The 25,208-nt window shown below is 33.7% G+C and overlaps 1 protein-coding gene across 14 annotated transcripts in view; it reads left to right on the top strand.

Annotated features, from left to right (window-relative positions):
* NEK1 (NIMA related kinase 1) overlaps positions 1–25,208 on the top strand; it is a 229,388-nt gene that overhangs the window by 80,331 nt on the left and 123,849 nt on the right. For 10 of the 14 annotated variants that reach the window (XM_038573569.1, XM_038573571.1, XM_038573581.1 and 7 more), the window contains 6 exons: positions 2,565–2,624; positions 2,863–2,922; positions 3,017–3,064; positions 3,232–3,306; positions 9,196–9,359; positions 18,638–18,740. In XM_038573569.1, the coding sequence (XP_038429497.1) occupies positions 2,565–2,624; positions 2,863–2,922; positions 3,017–3,064; positions 3,232–3,306; positions 9,196–9,359; positions 18,638–18,740 (510 nt within the window). The other 4 variants (XM_038573580.1, XM_038573578.1, XM_038573579.1 and 1 more) reach the window with 4 other exon arrangements.

Here is a 25,208-nt window from a genome sequence, read left to right as displayed (position 1 = left end):
GTCTGACACAAATGTCACGTGCAAAAATGTATAATCAGTTACAAAATGAAATGGAAAGAAGTAGACAAATTCCCTGAAATTCTTTAAAATAGACCTAATGAGAAAGATACAACATAACTGTGAACAAAAGGAATCAAGGTCAATGGAATACTGTATATGAGTAAAAAAACTAATGTAGATGGAAACAATAATATAGATAAATCCCCAAAACAATATTAATCAACAGAAGCAAGATACAAAAGAATATGTATTGTTCATATGAATTCTATTCATATAAAACTCAGAATCAGAAAAAGTACTAAACTATTGTTTAGGAAGATACATGTAAGGAACAAAACAATAAAGAAAAGCAAGATGGTAGTTAAAAAAGTCAGGGTGGTGGTTACCTCTGTGATAGAGGTAGGACTTGTGGAGACACATGGAGAGCTTCTGGGTGTTGGTTTGACTTGGATTTTAGCCACTGGGGTATTTATTTTTGCTAACATCTTTGTGAATCTTTTATCTACTTTCCTATTGGTGACTTTATATCCCAGTTAAAAAAAAAAAAAAGAAAGAAAAGAAAAGAGGGATGGTTATGTGGACTAGAATAGAGAATTCCAGAAACTGACCCTTATGTGTGTGAATTTGTTATATGATATATGAGGCATTTTATTTTATTTTATTTTATTTTTATTTTTATTTTTTTTTAATATATGAGGCATTTTAAAGCAGTGGGGAAAAAGAATGTATCAGCCAATAAATTGTTAGGAGGTAATTGAATTTCCTAGAGAAAAACTTAGATTCCCAGCTCATTCTATGAATAAAAATTTATTTTAGATGGATCTAAAAACAAAAATCTAACTACAAACATTTAAAAATCTAAGTTAAAGATCTAAATATAAAAAGAAAACTAAGCAGCAGAAACAAAATGTAATATCGAGGTCTAAAAGTGGAACCAACCCAGTTATCTATCCCTAGAGGAATGCTAAAATTAATTATATCCATTGTATGGAATATTGCCATTGTTAACTTGATTACTACAATGTGGAAATGTCAAGGAGCACTGTTCATAGTAAAAAGCATTTTTCTATCTAATAACACATTGTTATTACATTTATGTAAGCATAAAAAGCTAAAATTCTGTGTATGGACATAATTATGTATATATGTAAGTGTATATATTAAAGTGTGTCTTGGAAGGATATTCATGAAAATATTGATAGTGGTTACCTCTAGAAGTAGAGAGTGAAGTAGATTAACTTTTTACTCTTGTTTGAATTTTATAAAGTGAACATATATAACTACTTTTTAAAAAATTTATCTCTTCAATATTGGACTCTTTTTTTAAATCTTTTTTTTTTTTAAGATTTTTATTTATTTATTCATGAGAGACAGAGAGAGAGAGAGAGAAAGAGAGAGAGGCAGAGACACAGGCAGAAGAAGAAGCAGGCTCCATGCAGGGAGCCTGACGGGGACTCGATCCCGGGTCTCCAGGATCACACCCTGGGCTGAAGGTGGCGCTAAACTGCTGAGCCACTGGGGCTGCCCAATATTCGACTTTCTAAATGACATTCTACTTTCATATTAGAAAAACTGAAACTGAAAATTAACATCTGTATCTGAGGACAGAACTTTATTTCATGATTGGGGGTGAGCCCTTTTCCTAGTTTCTTTGAACTTAAGGTTTCTTTTTGTTTAACAAACACCATGTCAAACACAACAGTCATTCTTTTATTTTTAGGGATTACATATATATATATATATATATATAATTTTTAGAGTTTATATATATATATATATATATATATATATATAGGAGAGAGAGAGAGAGAGAGAGATTTTGTTTTGTTTTTTCCTGCTCTAATCTTTATTATCTCCTGGCTTTGGACCATGTTCTTTTTCTAGCTCATTTAGATATAAGGTTAGGTTCTGTTTTTGAGATTTTTCTTATTTCTTGGGGTAGACCTATATTGCTATAAACATCCCTTTTAGAATAGCTTTTGCTTTATCCGAAAGATTTTGGACTGTTTTCATTTTCATTTGTTTCCATATATTTTTTTTTATTTCTCTTTGAATTCTTGGTTGACTCATTCATTGTTTAATAGCTTCTTATTTAGCTTCCATGTATTTATGTTTTTTCCAGAGTTTTTCTTGTGATTGATTTCTAATTTCATACTATTGCAGTTGGAAAGGATGCATGATATGGTTTTAATCTTTTTAAATTTATTGAAACTTGTTTTGTACTCTAACATTCTGGAGAATGTTGCATGTGCACTTGAAAAGAATGTGTATTCTGAGGTTTTTGGACAGAGTGTTTTGTATGTATCTGTTAGGTACATCTGGTCTAATGTGATTTCTAAAGCTACTGTTTCCTTGTTGATTTTCTGTCTGGATGATCTATCCATTGATGTAAGTAGGTATTAAAAGTTCCCTACTACTATTGTATTAATGTAGGGATAATATATTTTGAAATAGTCATGGCAGTATTTGGCTTTACCTTTTTATTTTAAATTTCCATAAATTTGAATTTCTCAGATAGGTACCTCAAAATCTTTGTCTAATTTATAGTTTTACTTTTTATCCAGGCCCATCAAATTCCAGTGAAGAAAGTGAATCCTGGAGAAGAAAGGAGGAAAATGTTTGAGGTATAAAGACATCTGTCTGCTTATTTTAAAGCTTTGCCAAAACAATTCTAAGGAACAAAATCTTATAAAACCTTCAAACCTTTCCTCCTTATTTCTTTCAAACAAATAAACCTTTAACTTAATTTTTTTTCTCCTAATCTCTCTGGGCATACCTGTATCATTGGTATACTAATTTTCCTTATGAAACTAGAAAAAGTAGGAATTATTATTGATAAAAATGTTCTTTTTTTCATTTAAGGAAGCAGCAAGAAAGAGAAGGTTGGAATTTATTGAAAAAGAAAAGAAACAAAAGGATCAGGTAGTTTTTTTGCTTTTATTTTTCTTCCCTTGCCAAGCTGTAGACAATAATAGTTTCAAGAGTTCTAAGAAGTTTGTCTTTAAAATTGTTACAGATTAGTTTAATGAAGGCGGAGCAGATGAAAAGACAGGAAAAGGAAAGGGTAAGAGGATAATCCATTTTTTCATGGTACATTCCACCCCCTCCCCACACACATACTTTTTTTTCCCTAAAGGAATACCCTGATTTCCATTATGTTAGTAAATGTATTTCATGTATTTTATGTTAAATACTTGAAATTGTGTTTTGTTTGTTTCTTTTCCCTAAAAGTTGGAGAGAATAAATAGGGCCAGGGAACAAGGATGGAGAAACGTGCTAAGTGCTGGTGGATGTGGTGAAGTAAAGGTAGGCATTTGATACCAGTATGGTTACACTACTGTAGTTTTTCCTCCAGTTTCATCTTGCTCTTTGAAATGTGTATAACTGGCTTTTTTGATGGGGGAGGGATTAACTTTTTACCTAGAATTCTTCATCTATCATGACTTCTTAGTTTTCCTGCATGTATTTGATATATAATTTGTATTGATGACTAATATCTGACACTGTTAAATTGTTTAAAAAGTTTGTAAAGGCTATGATATACCATTCCTTCCAGAAGAATCTTTTTTTAAATCAAACAAAATTTATCACACTTCTGCCTGAAATCCTTCTGTTGCTTCATCTAGCCTTAAAGATTAAGTTTTCATAAGATCCTTATTGTCCCTGCCAATCTCTCTAAGCTCATTTCCATCCATTCCCTACCACAGGCTGTGTGCTCAAGCGAGGCGGAACTAAAGACCATACTTGTATTGTAGTTTTCTTATTGTGTGTAGCCTGGCAAATCTCTGCTCTGTGTTTCTCTTGATAGCACCACTTCCTCCCTCTACTCTCAATCCCACATCCAACCATTTACCTAGATAACAGATTACCTAGCTAACCCCTTACCTAGATATGTTAATTCAAACATTGCTTTTGAGTAGATCCAGACTCTATAACCTTGGGCAAGTTACTTAACTTTTCTGAGCCTCAGCTTCTTTCTTTAAAAAAAAAATTTCAAGAACAATTTCTTTCTTTGTTTTGCTTATCTGAATCTTATATTCCCTTTTTGCTCTTATAGTGTCCATTATGTATCTGTTAGGCTGAATTCTAAGATGGTCCCCCAAATATAAGGGATAACTTGTAATTCCCTTGAGTGTGGGTGGAACTCTATGAAGAGGGTAGTAGTGTAGCTCCCTTGATTAGGTTATGTTACATGGTTAATAGTGATGGGATAGTCACTCCTAGGATTACAGTTGACGTTTGATGAGATTTCCTCATAGCAGATTGGAAGGGGAAGTAGAAAGTCTGAGAGACATGCTACTGCTGGCCTGGAGAGAAGCATTCAATTTGCAGGGAAGTATAGGTGGCTTTTATGAATTGATAGTGCCAACAACTAGCAAGAAAGTAGTGACCTTAGCATTATGGCCACAAGGAAATGAAGGATCCAGTGGACATAGAAGAGGATCCTGAGCCTCAAATGATAATTGCAGTTCTGGCTGACACCTTGATTGCTCCCTGGTGAGATCCTGAGCAAGAGACCCAGCTAACCATATCCAGATTCCTGAGCCGGGGAAACAGTGAGATAATAAATGGATATTGTCTTAAGCTGCTAAATTTGTGGTGATTTGTTACACAGCAATAAAAAATGAATATACTTTTATTCCTCTGTATTATAATTTTAATGTATGTCATCCAGTCAACTTTTAGTCAACATCTCTTTAAACTGCTCCGATCAAGCTCATTATACTTGGTATTTAGGGATGCAATATTGTCAAATTGACTTGATTACCATTTTTATTTCTTTTCCCCAAAAGTTATGATTTGAATAAAAGTTTGTTTTATTTAGATATGTGTGTTCTGTCCTGGCTTTCTTGATTTTTCATATTACGTATTATTAATTTAGTAAAAGTCAATTTTTCTAAATCTGTATTAATATATTACACTATTTTTAGTAATATAATTTAATCTTTAATATTATACTTTACCATTTTGTATTGTATTATCTTCTTTCCTCAGAAGTAGAATTTACTGATGTGGGAGATAAAGGCAGAAGAAAAATTATTAAATTTCCTTACTACCTACACTCCAAAGATGGAGTGTTCTGTATGTATCTGTTAGGTACATCTGGTCTAATGTGATTTCCAAAGCTACTGTTTCCTTGTTGATTTTCTGTCTGGATGATCTATTCATTGATGTTAAATAGATGTTAAAAGTTCCCTACTACTATTGTATTAATAATGTAGGGATATTTTGAAACAGAGTCATGGCAGTATTTGGTTTTACCTTTTTCTTATTTTAAATTTCCATAAATTTGAATTTCTCAAATAAGTACCTCAAAATCCTTATCTAATTTGTAGTTTTACTTTTTGTCCAGGCCCATCAAATTGAAACAGGCAGAGTGACATTCCGCTAGGGATTCAACTGCCTCGATGTTAATACTTTGCTAAGGGCAACCGATAATCTTAGCCCAATCCCCAGGACCCTGTAAGTCTACTTCAACATATAAAAATTCCTTTGGAAACTTCCTTTATCTCTACCCTAACCATTTCGATTTTTGTTGGCAGTCACCCCCAAGCATATGACCCACTGATATACATCAGAAAGGTCTCATGACTGAGTTTTTACTAAACAATAATAAATGACCTTTCCCAACAATAGCTAGCCCCCTCAGGATCCTGGAAACCTTGTTTCCATAATACCCTGGAGACTTATAGTATCCCTAACTCCCTCCTGACTTGCAAGTATATCATGGGCCACGCCTCATGACTCCACTGCAGCTCTTTCTGCCCATGGGTCTTGTCCCTGTGCTTTAATAAAACCACCTTTTTGCACCAAAGGGATTTCAAAAAATCTTTCTTGGCTGTTGGCTTCCAAGCCTAACATCTTTCCTACATCATTTACTACCTCCTGAATGACAAGAAATGACTCAGAATTTGACCCATTCTAAAATAACTAACTCCATATCTTACCTGATTGGAAACCAATTAAAGTGTAGGTCTTCACATCTTGTCAAGCACTTTTTTTTTAATATTTTATTTATTTGACAGAGAGAGAGAGAGTGAGCGAGCGTGTGAGCAAGCGCACAAGCAGGGGGAGCTTAACCACCCAGGTGCCCCTTGTTAAGCATTTTATATCAAGTACAGGGTTAGTGTTCAGAAGTCAATTATTTTTTCTTCTCCTTTTGCATGTATCTTCTATGCAATAAAATGTCTTTTTTTCCTGTGATATCTAAAGCTATATTTAATCCTGAAATCCAATTTAATCAATGTTGTTTGATAACTGATTATGACAGTTCTTCAACAGAATTACATAGTATGTGCTTAATAGATTTCTGCATCATTTTATAAATTTCTATAATGCTTGCATTGAGGATTAATAAAACTATTTCCTGTGACTTAATGCAGATTCTTTGTTTCTGTACTTATTTCCCATGGGGTTTGAAGTATTTAACTTCTTAGGTTGTTTTCTGTATAGTTGATAGGGACCTGGAGGTTCAGTATAGCGTCAATCAAATTAAAGAGATCCCCTAAATAAAGATAAAACAAACATTAAGGGAAATGTTTTTTTTTTTTTTTTTTTTTTTTTTTTTTTTTAGATTTTATTTTTTCATGAGAGACAAGGGGGGGAGAAGCAGACACATAGGCAGAGGGAGAAGTAGGCTACCTGTGGGGAACTCAAAGCAGGACTCTATCCCAGGACTCTGGGATCACAACCTGAGCTAAAGGCAGATGCTCAACCACTGAGCCACCCAGGTGCCCAAGGGAAAGATTTCAAAATTAATACTACTATTGTATGCTTCTAATAAGGCATTATTCACAGTACGAATAACCAACTATCTGATTATTTACTGTCTACAAAATTTGGGATTGGTTTATCTGTTTCTGATGTATCTCTTATAAACGTGTGTTTAAAAAGATTATGAAATGTTCCACATACATAGTTTGATCATATGGTGAACATAATATGTAAGAAGTGTATCTGTTGAAAATATATTGGAATACTACTCAGCAATAAAAAGGAATAGCCTGTTAATACATTCAGCAACATGGATCGATCGAAAACATACTGGGTTAAAGAAGCCGAGACCTAAGAGGCAGTCCAATCTATGACAGAGCAGATCAATGGTTGATGGACATAGGCTACGAAATAACCTGAAGGAACTTTTGGGGGGTAATGGATATGCTTTTGATTGTGGTAATGGTTATGCAAGTGTATGTATTTGTCAAAACTCATCCACCTGTGCTTACAATTAGTTAAGGTGATTTTTGAAAGATCATATTGCTTCAGTGTTCTAGTACAATATTTTCAGCATAGCCATCTTCAGAGATGTTAGCATACTTTCGTTTTTGCTAAAGAGAAACATTAGAAAACTCAAATTCAAATCAAGGTGGTATTAACACCAGATTAAACTCAGAGAATAACCAATCTCATAGGAGATGCAACTGCCTTTTATTAGAATTGTGATTCTTGCCTTGAGAGACACGTTTTGAAGATGTGTGAGGATTCCTTTAATGGGGTTTCCTGCCTAATTAGTTATCTTCCCTATTTTTGACAACTTTGATCTCTTGCTACTCAAACATCTTTAATCAGTTATCTGTATTCGCCTCAAGTTTTTTTTTTTTTTTTTTTTTTTAACTCATGCTTCTCATTATCTGCAACTTACTGAGTCAAGATTTTATCTCATAGGTAGGTACACTGACATTTGTTTGATTCTGGTATTGTTCTTTGCATCTTTTCTTAGATTTCTTCCTATCACTTGGAAGCTCTTGTTCTTTTACTTGTCAGTATTCTAGTTTCTGTTTTCATCAACTTCTCCCCCAAAATCGGTTTTGAAATGCTACCACTCAACTTGAGTCATAACAGTTTGTTTTATTTTCAGTGTTGTTGACCTCTGCATTTGAGGTTTCTGATTTCTTCTTGATAGTGAAATTCTTTCACCATGACTTGTGCAGCATTACACAGTTACTTTTAGTCTTTTCCTTGTCTGACATCTCTGTTTTCTAACCATGAGTTTTCCACACACATGAGTTCTTATGTCTCAGTAATTGTGACCTTATGTCTGCCTTTATCCAGTGTCATTTTTGGAGAGAATCCACGACTCCCTTCCCTTTTTCATTGATTGCCTTTCATTATGTCTAGGTTTGTGGCTTAGTGTCAGTGCAGTAAGCCTTTCAATTGGTTCCTCTACCTTATTCTCTCCCTTTTCCTGCTCATCGTGCGTAATTTGACTCACCTTCTAAAAACTGTTTTGTTACGCTACTCCTGTCAGAAAGTTTATATATACTTTCTGTTGTCTTTCATTATATGAACTCAAAGGGTTGATATAGTAGTTAGATATACCAGCCTTTTATGACCAATACCTGCCTTCTATTTGTGTTTGTTTGCATACTCACTTCCTCCTCCTGCTGTCAACACCCAAATATTATACGTACATTGCTTATTTTTACTTTAATACCCTGGCTCATATTTAATCATTCAATCTCTCTTTGTTACATTGCTTTCAAGGTTGGGTTGAACAGTATCTTTTTCCAGTGCCTTTTTTTTCCTTTAAAAAGAATTTTTACTTCTGATAAGTTTTTTTTTTCTATTTTGTGAGAGTTGCTCAGTCTCAGTACTTACTACTTTAGAGTGTGACTGTTGCCATTCATTTACCATAGGCATTTCTAGTTTTGTGTTTTGTTTCTTAACTTGTTTATAAACTGATTAAGGATAGATATGATGTTTTGCTTTTTTTAAACTTAAATCTAGCATGTTTCAGTGGTATTTAAGTCTTTACCATTTGTTGAATTGAAGGATTTGAGGTATATTAAATGCCAGCTGTAAATGTTTTTGTTAAATATAATTTTGAGTGTTACTAAAGTAGGCTCAGCTTTACTTGTAAGCTATATATATATTTAAATGTAATAGAATGGCATCATAAAATGTGTCCTAGAAACTTGTTTCAAAACTTAAGACTGGACTTTACAATATTTAAGACTTTAATGTCTTTTTATGTTTTCGTTAAATTATGCTTTATTATTGGTAACAAAGTATACTACTTTTTGAATGCTATGTTGTAGTAGGAAAACATTTTGCTATAGGTTGTTTATTAATATGTTCAAATTAGCTAATTGCTTTTTAAAAGTCAAGTGTTGAAAAAAAACTTTTTCTGAGGGTAGTACAGGCCTTTTGGGCCTTATGAGATAAACATGTGAGAGCTCTTTGTTTAATTCCTAGGCTCCCTTTTTTGGCAGTGGAGGGGCAGTGGCTCCATCATCTTTTTCTTCTCGAGGACAATATGAACATTACCATGCTATTTTTGATCAAATGCAGCAACAAAGAGTAGAAAATAATGAAGCGAAATGGAAAGGAGAAATATATGGCCGAAGACATCCAGAAAGGTATGGCTTTGTTCTGCAAAAGTTGCTTATGTTTTGCTTCAGAGAAAATAATGAAAGTCATTTTGCATGTTTAACTACAGAGGAATTTCATCTGAAATACATTCAGGATTTCGTAATGGGGCTAGAGGTCATCACTATTTCCCAAATGCTGATGCTTTTAGAAAATCTTTGAATAGACTGAAGATTATGTCTAAACAAGCCAGTATAAGCAGGTTAAACTGTGGTGATCCATAAATTCATTCTTTTGCGTAATTTTGTCTTATGTCTTGTATAACTTAGTTGCTTTACTTTGTGGGTGTCTTCTGTATTGATTACACAGAATATTTTTTTGCCTTCTGGATGCATAATTTTATCAGGTGGAAAATTTGGTCTTTGATTACATTTGACAAACATGTAGCTCTTGAATTCAGCCTACTTTTTGTAACTTATATGTTATAGGCTGAATATACTTATTTAAAATAACATGTGATAGTATCAGTTTGAGCCAACAGATGGTTGTAATAATCTCACCCACTTGCCTCAAATGAATCAGCATATATTTAAATGGAATCATACTTTATGCAGAATTCCAAAGCATGCTTTTTTGTCTTTTTTTTTCTTCATCACTTAGAATCCCACTTTTCTCTTTGTTGTTTTAACTTGTTTCTTATATTTGTCTCTGATTGATGGCTCGCTACATCTTATTCATCAGATTTTCCTTTTCTTCCATTGAATTAATTTAATATATAGCAGTCAGCGGTTTTAATTTGCATGGTTCCTTTTTTCTTAAGTATGCATACATGTTTTCTTAGTATTCCCATTCCTTCTATAAAACATGTGGTTAAAAAAGCAGAGATCATTTTATGAAAATTTAATCACATTTCCTTTTTCTTGTCATTTTAAGGGGAATACTTTTGATTATAATAAAAATCTTTATGATCCCCCTCAATTATAAAAGATGTTTAAAATGTAAGTAAACAGAGACACCTGGATGGCTCGGCGGTTGAGTGTCTGCCTTTGGCTCAGGGTGTGATCCCGGAGTCCTGGGATCCAGTCCCACATGAGTCCCACATCAGGCTCCCTGCACGGAGCCTGCTTCTCCCTCTGTCTGTCTCTGCCTCTCTTTCTCTCTCTCTCGAATAAATAAATAAAATCTTTAAGAAATAAAATGTAAGTAAGCAGAGGTAAATGAATGAGGTGAATATAAATTAACATTATGAATTATACACAGTAGGCCAACACATTAGAGTCTGTTCTTGAGAAAGGAAGGCTACCAACTCTTGATATGCATTTTTTTTTTTTTGATGAAATGGGAAAGTAGATTTTCTATGTGGCTTTTATCCTGTGGTGTTATGGATCTAATATTTAATTTTGTTTTATTTTATATTAAATCTAAAGTAAATAAATATAGTATAAAGAAAATAGGGAAAACTATGTTATGCTTCTTCACACTGTTCAACTTCCAGAATGTTTCTTGGTTCTTTGCAATTGGAATGACAAATAATGGACTACATTGGGCCATTTGAATCAAACTCTTATTATAACCTTGAAATATTTGCATATATTTGAGTTTCAAATTGTCTTAAATGGCTACTTCTTCCTCTATACCACATCTTCCAATCTTTGTTTTGCATTAGTTATAGTTTCACTGTTTTAATTTTCAGTTTTTAAATTATTTGTGGTTGTAAGATCATTTTTATTTCATTTATATCAACTCAGTGAGCTTAGCAGTACTCAGACATATACATTTTCTTATGTTGTATGAAATTATTGTTGTTCTTATTAATGATGGTAGGTATTATTGAATGCTTATTATATACCAAGATGTATTTATTTGTCACAGTAATCCTTTGAATTAGATATTATTCTTTTAATAAAGATGAAGAAATTAGGATTTACAGAGAATTAAAACTTGTGCATGGTTAGGCATCTAGTAAATGGTAGAGCTCAGATTTAAACTAAGTATATCTGAATGTAGACTTCTCTTTAAACCCTCTCTTAGAAGATTTATCAGCTTCTTGAGATACTTCTAGTGAACAAGCTAAAAAATTACTGCTTTAGTTGGTTATAAAATTTGGAAATATTGGGTACTTTAAACAATATGGTATCAGTAGCTGCATGAACTTTGATATGTACTGAGTGAATTTATTTTTATTTGAGGACATGGAAAATAGAAAAGTTGGCAGAAAATTAAAGATCATCAAGTATCATATAATTTCAAAAAGCATATTCTGTAAATTACACCAGTTTTCTTCATGTCAGGCCTTGGCAAGATTGAAAAAATGTCTGCAAACATCTTAGGAGGAAGCACTCATCACTCTGACAAAGTATAAATTCATACGGAATAGATTATGTCAAATATACCTTTATATTTTTTTTTTGTTGTTAGGGTTATAGGGTAGAACTTTAGTTCTCAAACTGTGTGGTGAGGCAACCTGGAGCATCATGGTGCCTTGAATATTTTATAATTTTGAAGGAAACAGCTATATCTTTTGGCAAACTGCAGACCACTACTCTTAAACAGTTTGGACCTAACTAATAAATGGAACTTCTAGGTATTTCTCTTGGCGTAGAGGCATTGTAAAAAAATTAATTAGATACTTGGTAGAGTAGATAGACTTCAGCAATATATTGTTTATATTTACAGGGTGCTGATTATTGTTCTTATGTCACCCAAATAAAATTTTAGAGGCTTGTCCTCAAACCTTTATTTTTAAGGGGGGCACTAGAAAAAACATTTAAAGGATACAGTCATCATATTTCCAGAAGATATAAAGTGGAAATTGTAAATATGTGGTATGATTGATCAGGAAACAAGATAATCTTAAGTAGACCATAGCTACAACAAACTTGAATTGAATAAAATTTAACAGGAATAAATTTAATGTATTTTGAATCTAAAGAATTATCTGACCAAATAAATAAATACTTGAAAAAGGTTTATTAATAGCATAAATTTTTTAAAAAATTGAACTAACAACCCTTCCTCGCCCTCTGGCAAGAGCTACAGGCAGAGAGAGAAGCTCCCCCACAGGGAGCCTAATATGGGACTTGATCCCAGGACCCCAGGATCAATCACCCCCTGAGCCAAAGGCAGATGCTCAACCACTGAGCCACCCACCCAGGTGCCCCCCCCCCCTTTTTCCGCAGTGTGGAGCCTAACATGGGACTTGAACTCATGACCCCTGAGATCAAGACCTGAGCTGAGATCAGGAATCCAGGGGTGTGGGGGGCACCTGGGTGGCTCAGTTGGTTAAGTCCAACTCTTGATTTTGACTCAGGTCATGATCTCAGGGTTGTGAGATCAAGCCCTGCATTGGGATCAGCACTCCAAAGTCCTCTCTAGATTCTCCCTCTCCCACTTCCCACTACATGCACTTTGTCTCAAATAAATCTTAAAAGAAAAAGACACTTAACTGAGTGAGCTATGTATGTGCCCCAAAAGAATGGACATTTTAATGTGAAAAAAGTAGGATGACATAGTCTTAGAATACAGATTATCCTGTGGATTTAATAAATTTGGATTTGTAGAAATTAGGTACTCATTTCTTTATATTACTGACACCTATTGAAAACTTTTTGAGAGAATACCACTGGTCAGAGAATGAATCTGGCTAGTCACTATGTTGTTCTAACCCTCAGTTAGGCCTTGGAGATGCTCTCACACCTGGACACATGTCTCTGTAGTAGAAATGAGCCTATGTGAAGAGGCCTCAAGGCTGATTTGAGCCTTCCCTCCCTTGGTCGTTGCTTGGATAGCTGCAGAGGGAGCTTTTTGGGCACCCTTCATCTCTCTTACCATTACCTTTGATCCACTACTATCATCGTAAGTTTATTTTTTAAATTTGTACATGTTAATGTGATCAGGTCTCAACAAAACCTTGACTTTATGAGCAAGCCATTCTGTCTCATTAGGGTACCTTTACAACTGCTTTTTTTTTCTTTCTTTTTTAATATGTTGATTTTACAGTTTAATACTGAGTAAAATTTATTTCTCTTAATTTCAGTTCCTGGTAGAGTATATATTCACAATAGGTTAAATTAGGGAAAAAGAAACAAGTTTATTTTTTTTTTTTAAAGATTTTATTTATTTATTCATGATAGTCACAGAGAGAGAGAGAGAGAGAGAGAGGCAGAGACACAGGCAGAGGGAGAAGCAGGCTCCATGCACCGGGAGCCCGACGTGGGATTCGATCCCGGGTCTCCAGGATCGCGCCCTGGGCCAAAGGCAGGCGCCAAACCGCTGCGCCACCCAGGGATCCCAAGAAACAAGTTTAAATGTGTATCAAGATTTGCTTCTCTCCTGCAAACTCCTTGTAAATGAGAAAAATAATAGAAAAGCCTTGAAGCTAGTATAATTATATTCTGCTATAAGAATATAAGTGCCCTTATCTTTTATAACTAGTAATCATTGGTGTAAGGAAAAGACTAACTGCTGTGTGTATGATATTCTCCTAATTCCATGCTTCATGATACTGATGGTCTCATATTTATGTATATGCTATAATCCTTTTCCACTGTCAGGGTTCAACGTTTACAATTCCCTCAAACTTAAGCTATTCTCTTTGCCCCTCAGTGTTTTGCTTTCCTCAGAAGGATTTATTCTTTTCCCCCTTCTCATCCTTAAGTTCCCTTTTAATATTGCTTCCTTTGCTAAGTTCAAGACTGTTCACATATTTCCTATTTTAAAAATGCTGGATGCTAACTACCTTGTCATCTCCCTTTCACATAGGATTCTTTTTTTTTTTTTTTTTTAAGATTTTATTTAAGAGAAAGAGAACACTAGTGGCGGGGGTGGGGGGGGCGACAGAGGGACAGGGAAGAAGCAGGCTCCCTTTTGAGCCTTTTTGAGCAGGGAGGATAGCATGGGGCTCCATCCCAGGACTCTGGGATCATGACTGAGCAGAAGGCAGATGCTTGACCAGTGGAGCCACCCAAGTGCCCCATGCGTAGAATTCTTACCCAAACATTCATACCTCTCTTCTCTCCCATTGTTCATGGAAAAAGGAAACCCAAAGGAAAATCACAAGTAGGTTTTTTGTCTTGTTTTCCTACTTGCCAAAGTGATACAGGTTAGTTTCAGAAATATTGAGAAATTAGACTTACTTATATTTCCACCATGTAGAATTACCATGACTAGGAGAAGTAGAGGAACAGATTTTAGCTCAATACGAGGGTTGTCCAATGGGTGGGCCATTGTGGGATTTAATGCCTGTGCTCAAACTGAAACTATTAAACTAGAGGTTTAAATGACCATGTGTCAGGTATATCCAGATAGCAATAGAGGAATACTTTATTCAGCAAGAAGTTAGACTAATCAATACTTAAGATCTCCAATTTAAATATGATTTTTTTGTCTTGTACTTTTTAGTGGGTATTGGCTTTAAGGAACATTTTCTCCATACTGTCATAACATCTAGTTTTATTGTAATTTGTATGTTATTGTCTGTCCTGGTGACTTCTTTTCCCTGATTCAAACTGAATTGGCAAATTGAAACTTATGGTCAACTTTTTCTTTTTGGTCAACTTTTTCTAATTCTCTTTTCCCTATATATTGGATCCTCACTATTTGCCTGCTCCCCTTCTTATGGCTTTACTTCTCCTCTTCTCTTATCAGTAATTCTGGCTAGTCTGACTGTGCTTATATATGTCTTAATACATTTCTTCAATTAGCTTTTTTTAAAGGCTTTTTTTTAGAGCAGTTTTAGGTCCACAGCAAAACTAAAGGAGAAGGTACAGAGATTTTCCATATATTATCCTTGTCTTCCCATTTACGAAGTCTTCCCCCTCATGAACATCTCCCACCAGAGTGGTACGCTGTTGAAGCTGATGAGCTTACATTCAGTTAGCTTTTTAATATTAGAATCTCTAGCCATATAAGACTATCTTATAAAACTACTGAGTGCCTCTTAACCTTTGTGCTTTATAGGTGCTTTTACTTTTCACGTCTTTTTCTCTCTATTGCATCATTTAATTTGGGTAAAGCTGACAGCAGTTCCATTCCATCAGATAGACATTATGCCACTTAAACAGAGGAGGAAGCTTAAAGAATAAACGCCCTACATTCTTTTCTCATTAACTCTGTACTACCCCAGCACTTCTACCTTAAACCATATTGATTCACTTTTTATTTCTCAGATTATTTCTTCTACCTAGATTGCTAGATAATTTTTGTGATGTTTTTAACTCTAAATCACTTACAATCATGTTTCAAACTTTAAAAATATCCTTTACCTATAAAGCATTTGATCTGTGGATGTTAAGTAATCTGCCCAGATGCCTTTATAATAAGAAAAGGAGAGAGAAAAGATACTCCTTTTTCCCTCTGTTTTCCAGATGAAAAAAGGAATTTGTGTTAGAATAATTACTTTTTAACACGTTTTAATGCCTCTGTATTTTACTTTGCAAATTCCTAATTTCTTACTATATAATTGTGGTTTATATAGTGTTTATGTTATCATTACTTTATTATTAATCTAGATTACTGCTTTACTGATTTTAAGTGAAATAATTTTAGAACTCAGGAGATGGAGAAGATAGTGTGTTTAATTTATCTAAAATAGTATGTGCCTGTGAATTCTTAATAATGTTTAATAAAGGAAATGACTATTAAATAAATCGACTATATACGGTTTATTTCCATGAATCTGGCACAAATAGTTTGTGTCAATAGTTTAGCAGTTTTACTATCTTAGATAGGAATAAGAATATGAGTATGGGTTTTTCTTTTTGGTGTACATGAAGTAGTAAACAAATGCATGTGAAAAATAAAGACAGTTTATAAGTTTTTAGATGTTATGAGAGGTCATAGAATCAAACTGATTTTATCCATTATTCTTTTAATAAGGTTTATTGCTCTCATTTTTGTATATTGAATCACTCTTGCATTTTGGAACTCTTTTTTATACATATTTATGTCTTCAAAGACAGATATAATATTGGCAAATAGTTGACACTCTAAAGTATTTTTTAAACAAATGAGAGGGAAAAAGAGTCTACGACCATACTTCCTGGTATGAAGCCTGATCTTGTCTGTCCTAGGAAGCTAAGCAGGGTTGGTCCTGGTTAGTACTTGGATGGGAGAGGAAAGAGAAATAATAATGTTAAGCAAAAATCATTACAGATTTTAAGTTTGTGATTGAAAGCAGTGAGTTATATAAATTTGCTTATTTAAACAGGCTTAGGAAAAGACTACTCAGTGAAGCTAAATCTATAAATTATCTAAATAAATAGAACAGGAGTACTTTATATATTTAAATGGTTGAAAATCTATAAACCAAAACCATTATATATACAACCAGGTTTTAGTAAAATAATTCTGTGCACGTGTTGTATTAATATACACCAGTTGGGGGTTTCGACTGGCAGACATTGGACATAGTACCTTAAGATGGGGAAATCAAGCATGTTTTACTTCTAGAAAAGTTAGAGGTGCAGTCAGGATACACAGCACAGGGAACAGCAACTATATGTAATTGCAAGTGGTGATGTAAGTTTCTAGGACCCTCCAAAAGTGCCTTACCAGTAGACATACAGTTTCAGTCTGAGTGTCATATCCTCTTAAAGTTTATGGGCCTTCTTCAGGCCCAGCCTTATAGAAAGGGACTACAGCTGACTAGGTCACAGCCTTGCTTGGATATATGCAGGGAAATATCTTGCATCCAGACTAGATATTGATCTTATAATTATACAGCACATAATATGACTGCTAGAGGATAGTGCATGTGCACTACAGAGGCATAAACAAATTTCTCATTCATTATTCTTAATCTACTCAAACTACCATGGGTAATGTGAAGTACGTTTCTGAATTTGGTGATATGGAACTAGATTAAGGGTTAGCTACCTACATATACCTGACAGTCATAATAAAAGATTCTTAACCACCTATAGAAATGATCTAATCCTAGAAAATTCCAATGATGGAAATCAGGAAGTGTTTAAACCTATTGGAGGACAGAATAGACAGTATTTCATGTATCATTCAGGGCATAACTTACTTATGGTCTTAAAGAAAGGCTGTAGGAATTTTGTGTGCCTTTGTAGCCAAAATCTGAGTGGAAGCACAACTAATCACTTGCTTGTCTTTCTAACTCACCTCCAAAATTAACTGCAGTTGATACTATGCAATGAGTTATCTGATTATTGGGACTGGATTTTTTAAATTTATTTTTGTATCTTTCAAAATATGTAACAGGCATAATATGTAAAAGGCATAATGTATGTTAGATACAATAGAACAGGCACAGTATATTTAAATGTTCAATAAATATTATTTTTATATATTTTTTTAATTTGAGTTTTTAAAATAAAATTTTTGTTTAAATAGGAAGTGCACACAAGCAGGTGAGAGGGGCAGAGTTGGAGAAGGAGAGAGAATCTTAAACAGGTTCTTAAATTTAGCACAGAGCCTGACTTCGGCAGAGATTAATCTCATGACCCTGATTGAGATCATGACCTGAGCCAAAATCAAGAGGTGGACACTTAACCAATTGAACCACCCAGGCACCCTTGTATTTTTTATTTGTTGTCTAAGCTCAACATGTTTACTTTCTTTTATAATTGTCAAGAGAAAGATACAGAAATACAACCTGTCCATTTTACTTTTAATAGTTATGATATTCAAGGAATTTAGACATTGCTTTTTAGTGTATTTTTGAAAACTCAAACTTTTTATTCATTGTTGAATTTATATTTCATTTTTGAAATTGCTATTATGCTGCTTTAATTTTACTTCAATGCTGTTTTTTTTAAGATTTTATTTATTTATTCATGATAGTCACAAAGAGAGAGAGAGGCAGAGAGACACAGGCAGAGGGAGAAGCAGGCTCCATGCAAGGAGCCCGACGTGGGATTCGATCCCGGGTCTCCAGGATCGCGCCCTGGGCCAAAGACAGGCACTAAACCGCTGCGCCACTCAGGGATCCCTTCAATGCTGTTTAAAGAAGGTTCTTAGATAGGTACAGAGTTCTGAAATAAGCTGCACTATCGGAAACTATTGAGAATATTCTATAATTATAGTCCAAAATAATTTTATGTGTCTGTAAGTAGAATAGATTAAATAAATGTAAAAGAAACCTTGATAAGATTTGGAGTAGTATTAGTAATTTTACTTCTATTTATAATAGTAAAGAAAAATGATTTAGGTAGTAGATAGAAATATAGCGATTTCATTACAGGGGAAGGTTTTATTTCATTTTCTGCAACAAAGACAACATTTGGAATAAGGCTAATTTTTAATTTTTTGAGATATTTAATGTTCAAAGTTTCTGACTCTGCTATTTGTCCAAAATATTCAGGCAAAAGGGGCAACTAGCTGTGGAAAGAGCTAAACAAGTGGAAGAGTTCCTACAGCGAAAACGGGAAGCACGGCAAAATAAAGCTCGAGCCGAAGGACATATGGTATGATTTTTTTTTTTTTTTGAGATTTTTGAGCATATTAATATTCAAAGTGAAGGTCTGGAACAAGGTAGGTATAAATGAATTCTAAATCTTTACAAACATTTACTCTAAAGATTTATAGAGTATAAAGTTATGATACACCTTAACTTCTGCTATATCTTTTATACCAAGGTGAAATTCTCTTGATGGTTAATTAGGAGTAAGTTCATAGTTGTATTCTTCCTTTTAAAAAGAGAAGTAGATATTTATATTAAAAGCAACCTAGATATTTATATTAAAACAAATGAATTGTTACATTGCTAGGATTGTTTTTTTTCATACATGCTTTTGGTTTTAAATACTTTTAAGTAGCAAAGATTTTTAAAGGAAAAATGGGAAACATTTCAATAAATATAAGTTTATGTATCTTCTCAAAAGCACATTAGAAGCAAAAGTATATTAAAATCTCCAGTTATGCCAGCTAACTAAATTAAGTCATGTATCCAAGAAAATAGTAACAGTTTTTAGGTAGTCTACTTAATGGTTTTGACTTGTAGAGATGCACAAATGCCTTTGACCTTTTGTCCACAGGACAGCTGATGATTCTATCAGCTTACCACACCATGAAGCGCCCTGCTAAATAGAAAATAGGTCAATTATATGATCATGTATTTTGATTAGGTTTATAACTATATAAGTGGTATCTTTGTGAGTTTATTTGTGTAATTATTTCAATTTAAGATATTTTTTCTTTGCAATAATATCAGTGAAAGATATTTAGATTTTTTAATGGTTACCTTTCATATTTTTAACACAGGTTTGTTTTTGAACTTTGGAATTAATCTGTATCTGTATCCTTCCTGTAGATAGTAGAAGAGAACCTTCTGATTTTTCTCTGACCCCATATCTCCAAAGATAATAGCATCCAGAATTTTAGTTACAGATTTTTTTTTTTTTTAGTTACAGATTTTAATTTAAAATATTTTAGAAAAATTATTAGGCTTGTCAAGATTTACATATTTCTTTCCTCATCATTACATACTGCTATTCTGTCCTCACTTTGTTTTTCTTTATGATGGAGAATACTCTGGCAATTCTTTTGGACAGAAACTTACCAAGATAAATTGGAAATGTATTTATTTGGTCCTCATGTTTAATGATAATTTGTATGATGGTCAGTTGGTGAATATGCTTAGCATTTGTAGGCCTGAAAAAATATTTTGCCTTCTTTTTTGAAAAATATTTCTAGTGAGTATATTATTACAGGTTGAGATATTTTTCTTTCAGTACTTTAAAGATGTTTCTCCAATTATCTTTTGGCATATCTATTTCTGATTAGAGGTTAGCTGTCATTCATATCTTTTACCTCTACATGTAATATGTCTTTTTTCTCTACTGACTTTTAACTTATCACTGGAAGCAATTTGATTACAGTGTAGCTTGGTGTAGTTTTCTTCATTTTTATTTTGTTGGAATTCAATGAGCTTCTTGGATCTGTGGATTTATAATTTTCATCAAATTTGGAAAAATTTCATCTGTTATTTATTCAAAAAATGTTTTCTGTTCTTTTTGATTCTGAGACTCTCAGTGCCCATGTACTAGACCATGTGATGCTCTCTATAAACAGCTTGCTTAGGGTCTGTTCATTTTTTTCACTCTTTCTTCTATTTTCTATTTTGGATAGCTTTTATTTCTGCATCTTCAGGTTCATTAATCTTGTCTTCTGCCTTGTCTGATCTGTTAATCCCATGCAGACATTGTATTATATTCATCTCAGGAAATTTTTCATCTTGTATTTTTTATTTCTAAAAGTTTATTTGGGTCATTTTTATACTTTCCCTATCTCTCTTTATAACGTTTGTGCTTTTCTCTACATTCTTGAATTTGAATATAATAGCTGTATTAATTACCTTCTCTAATTCAATTATCTTTGTCATTTCTTAATGACTTTTCTTCTCGTTGGGTTTATCTTTTCCTGCTTCACATGCCTGGTAATTTGTGATTGGATGCCAGGCATTGTGTATTTTATTTTGGATTTTTTTCTATTTAAATATGTTGGGGCTTTATTCTGGGATTCCGTTAAGTTACTAGGAAATAGTTTGAATCTTTCACAGCTTGCTTTTAAGATCTGCTAGGCAGATCCAAACAGCCTTAAGGCTAGAACTAATTTGGCCCCATATCTTCAAATACTGCTTCTTCTCCTTTTTCTCCTTAAGATAACTCCTATTAGATGGATAGATGTCCTTTTTGTACTTCAGTTTCATCCTTTTTATCCCTTTCTCTCTTACTGCTATGTTTTAGGAATATTTTTAGGCCTGGATTTCATCTCTAATATCTTATTTAGTTTTGTCTACTCTATGGTTCAGCTCATCTAATGAATTTCTTTTTTCACTTAGGAACTTGTATTTTTTGTGTCCATGAATTCTAATTAGTTTTCCCTTAGATTTCCTTAATCATATTCTCTGATAATACTAGTTTTTGCAAAATCTTGTTTTTAGTGTGCTATTGGCCATACTTTGGTTTCTTCCATTTTTGAGTTCTCTATTTCATATGGTTGGCATTTGTCAAATGTTTGGTGTTCTTGACAGAGTTCATATTTGAGAGTGGCTATTTTATTGCTTATTACCTTTGTTTGAGTGGTTTCCTGGTGAGATGGGAGAGTGCTACTGACCTGTCCTCTGCAGTTTTCAGTGAAAGTAGAAAATAGATGGCACATGTATTGATATTCTGTCAGGCAAACACCTCAGCAGTTTATTTCCTGGGCTTAGGAGACTCTCATTCATTTTCATTATAACCAGTCACTCAGAGGATTGGCCTTTTACCTCTAAGCCCTCTCTGATCACCCATATATGAAGGTAACTGACTCTGCTTTTTGGCTTGTGGAGATGAGTAATGCAATAGAGGTAACCCTCTTCTTGTAACTACTGTTGTCTGCTTCTAGACCTTCTCATGTTCTCAGCTTCCATAAGTCTGAGAGCATGCCTCCTATTGCTCACACCTTCTGTGATAGTATTCTTTCTGACATGCTTTTGCTGCTAGTGAAGCTTCTCACTTAAAACTGACTTTGTGGGACACCTGGGTGGCTCAGCGGTTGGGCATCTGCCTTCGGCTCAGGGCGTGATCCCATGGTCTCCGGATCGAGTCCCACATCAGGCTCCCTGCATGGAACCTGCTTCTCCCTCTGCCTATGTCTCTGCCTGCCTCTCTCTCTCTCTCTGTCTCTCATGAATAAATAAATAAAATCTTAAAAAAAAAAACTGACTTTGTGTACTTTTCCTTATCTCCTGATTCCTTCTCTACTTGAGACTAGCAAGAGTTTTGCTGGTTTTTGAGTGCTGATATATATTCACTTAAAACAACTTTATTCTAGGATTTTGCAAGAAGGGAAGCTATAGTGTCATGTTGACATGTTGCAAACAGGTTTTAGTATTTTTATTTTGTTGTCATTTTCAAAAAACTTTAAAAAACGCTTAGAGATCAGGAGTGCATCTTAACAATGATTTTTATATGATCTTCCAAGATGTATTTTGTAAAACAATATAGAATTTCTTCATTCCCTAGATGACTAATGTTTATATAACACTTTTCTTTAAAAAGATATGGGCAAGAGTGAATAATTTCTATTTTTCTATTTTATATTTGGGTATGTGCATCATATATTAAGTTTTTTCTATCTACTAATTTAAAAACAAGGCAGTTAAACATTTTGGGCATAGTAGCTTAATTTAACGTGATTTAATTAAAGCTTAATCAGATATAGTTTGTCTCTACAGTAATTTATAATCTTAATATTGAATAGGAATATATACACTAGTAATGTGAGGCAGTGAATAGGAATGTGAGCTAAAGTTAACTGTGAGAAGGCCTCACAGATTTTAAGTTTGAAATTAGAATTTTTTGTGAATAAATAGAGATACTATATAAAATTTGCCTTTCTGTATTAGTTTTCTATTGTATAACAAAGTACCATAAACTTAGAGGCTTAAAGCAACACAAATTTATTACAGTTTCTGTGCATCAAAATCTGACATGTTTTAAATGGATCTTCTGCTCATGGTCTCATAAGGCTAAAACCATGGTGTCAGCCAACTGTGTCCTTATCTGAGGCTCAGTTAGGGCAAGATCTTCTTCACTCTTTACTGTGTTGGTAGGATTCTTTTTCTTGCTGTTATAGGATTGAGGTCCTCACTGTCTGACTAGCTTTTGACCAGGAATCAATCTCAATTCTAAGAGACCACTGTCAGGTCTTTGCCATGTGGCCCTCTTCATCTCAGCAACAGATAACTTCTTATTCATCAGACTCCTCCCATGCTTTAAATTTCTGACTGCCACTTCGACACCCAGCTGGAGAAAACTCTGATTTTAAAGAGCTCATGTGATAACACTTTATACCTGTCAAAATGGCTGGTATCAAAATAAGAAATAGCAAGTGTTGGTAAGGCTGTGGAGGGAAAGAGACATCTTGTGCTGAGTGGAAATGGAAATTAGTGTGGCTATCAAAAATAGCATGGAAGTTCTGCATAAAATTAAAAATAGAAATACCACTTGACTCAGCAATTCCGTATCTGGTTATTTGTCCAAAATAAACAAAAATACTAATTGGAAAAGATGCATGCTCCCCTATGTTTACAATAGCTAAGATATGGAATCAACCTAAGATAGATGAATGGATACAGAAGATAAAGTATGTACACAGAGACAGACAGACACACACACACACACACACACACACACACACACAGTAATACTGCTCAGCCATGAAAAAGAATGAAATCTTAACATATGCAACAACATGGATAGACCTAGAAGATGTTATGCTGAGTTAAATAAGTAGGGAAAGACAGTAAACTATGTGACTTTACTTATATGTGAAGTCTAAAAAACAAGATAGAAATAGACTCATAAATAAAGAGAACAAATTGGTGATTACCAGAGGGACATAGTGTGAGAAGATGGAAAAAATAGGTGAAGGGGATAAAGTGGTACAAACTTCTAGTTATAAATAAGTGATGGGGATGTGGAGTATAGCATAGGGAATATAGTCAGTTATGTTGTAGAATATATAGTGACAGTAACTAGACTTACTATAGGATCATTTTGTAATGTAAATAGATACTGATTCACTCTGTTGTACATCTGAAACTAATATAATATTGTATGTCAACTGTACTTTAAAAAAACAGAAGTAGCTCACAAATATCTCCTCTCAGTAAATAAATATGTAAACAAATAAATAAATGGCTCATGTGATTTGTTCAGACCCAATGGATAATGTCTCTATAATGTCAGTCTTCCCATTTAACATCACCTAACTGTGGGGATAAAAATCATCATATAAAAATGCTAAGGATTATGTAGCATTTGTCAGCCTGTTGGAGCAGTAAGGGTAACAAGAAACCTTAGAACTTTTAAAATTTCTGTCTACCACACTCCCTTTGTCTGTAATTTTAGAAACTATGTCTGGAGGACAGTAGACTAGGCCAGTTGTGAATGAGCTCCTTTTAAGTACTGTCTTTATCAACATGCTTGATGGTACAACATTCTACTCAGGTCTTCAAAGAAGAACTTTTTAAAAAACTGGTTTTTATTAAGATGAAGTTTAAATACAATGAAATTCATGACTGATAAGTGTGTATCGTGATGAATATGGACAAAGTAGTCATGTAACAACCACTGCCACAATCATGATATAGCATTATCCCATCATCATTTAAGTTTTTTCATCTCACAATAAGAAAAACAAAATTTGTTACTGTATGAGATGGTTCGTGTTAACTAAATTTATTGCAAGAATTATTTTTCCATATATACATATATCAAGTCATTATGTTGTACACCTTAAATTAGTACAATGTTATGTAATAATTATATCTCAATAAAATTGGTGGGAGGGGTTTTTGTGTCTTTTTGTAACCACACTGCCACCAACTATAGGCAACCACTGATGTGTGCTCCCTGTCAGTATGGTTTCAGTATGGTTTTGTCTTTTAAAAAATCCTATGTAGGGGAAACCTAGGTGGCTCAGTGGGAAGAGCATGTGACTCTTAATCTCAGGATCGTGAATTTGAGTCCCATGTTGTATGTAGAGATTACTTACATAAATAAAAATTTTTTAAAAGTAAGGATTTTATATAACTTTATTAAATACTTAGTAATGGTTTTTTGAGATTGATGTATATTAGTAGTTCTTTTTTATGCCATATTGAATCATATTCCATTGTGTAGATGCACCATAATTTGTTTACATATATGGAGTTTCCAAACTTTAAAGTTCATAAACTTATATGCATACCTGTATATTGTTTATATACATGTATAATTGGTTAGCCTGTCCTTCCTAGGGAGCCCTTCTTTCTGAATTGGCATATTCCTCCTTACTATGTGTTAACTTAGCTAGTGACTATTTTTACATTTGAGCTTCTGAATATTGCTGAAGGAAATTAAAGTTTTGATGATTAATGTCAGCTCAATTTTTGGTCTCTGGTTTCA

The sequence above is a fragment of the Canis lupus genome, chromosome 25 (assembly GCF_011100685.1).
Source record: "Canis lupus familiaris isolate Mischka breed German Shepherd chromosome 25, alternate assembly UU_Cfam_GSD_1.0, whole genome shotgun sequence".
Taxonomy (NCBI): Eukaryota; Metazoa; Chordata; class Mammalia; order Carnivora; family Canidae; genus Canis; species Canis lupus.
The sequence above is the reverse complement of the archived record's forward strand: the minus strand, read 5'-3'. Positions and strand labels throughout refer to the sequence as shown.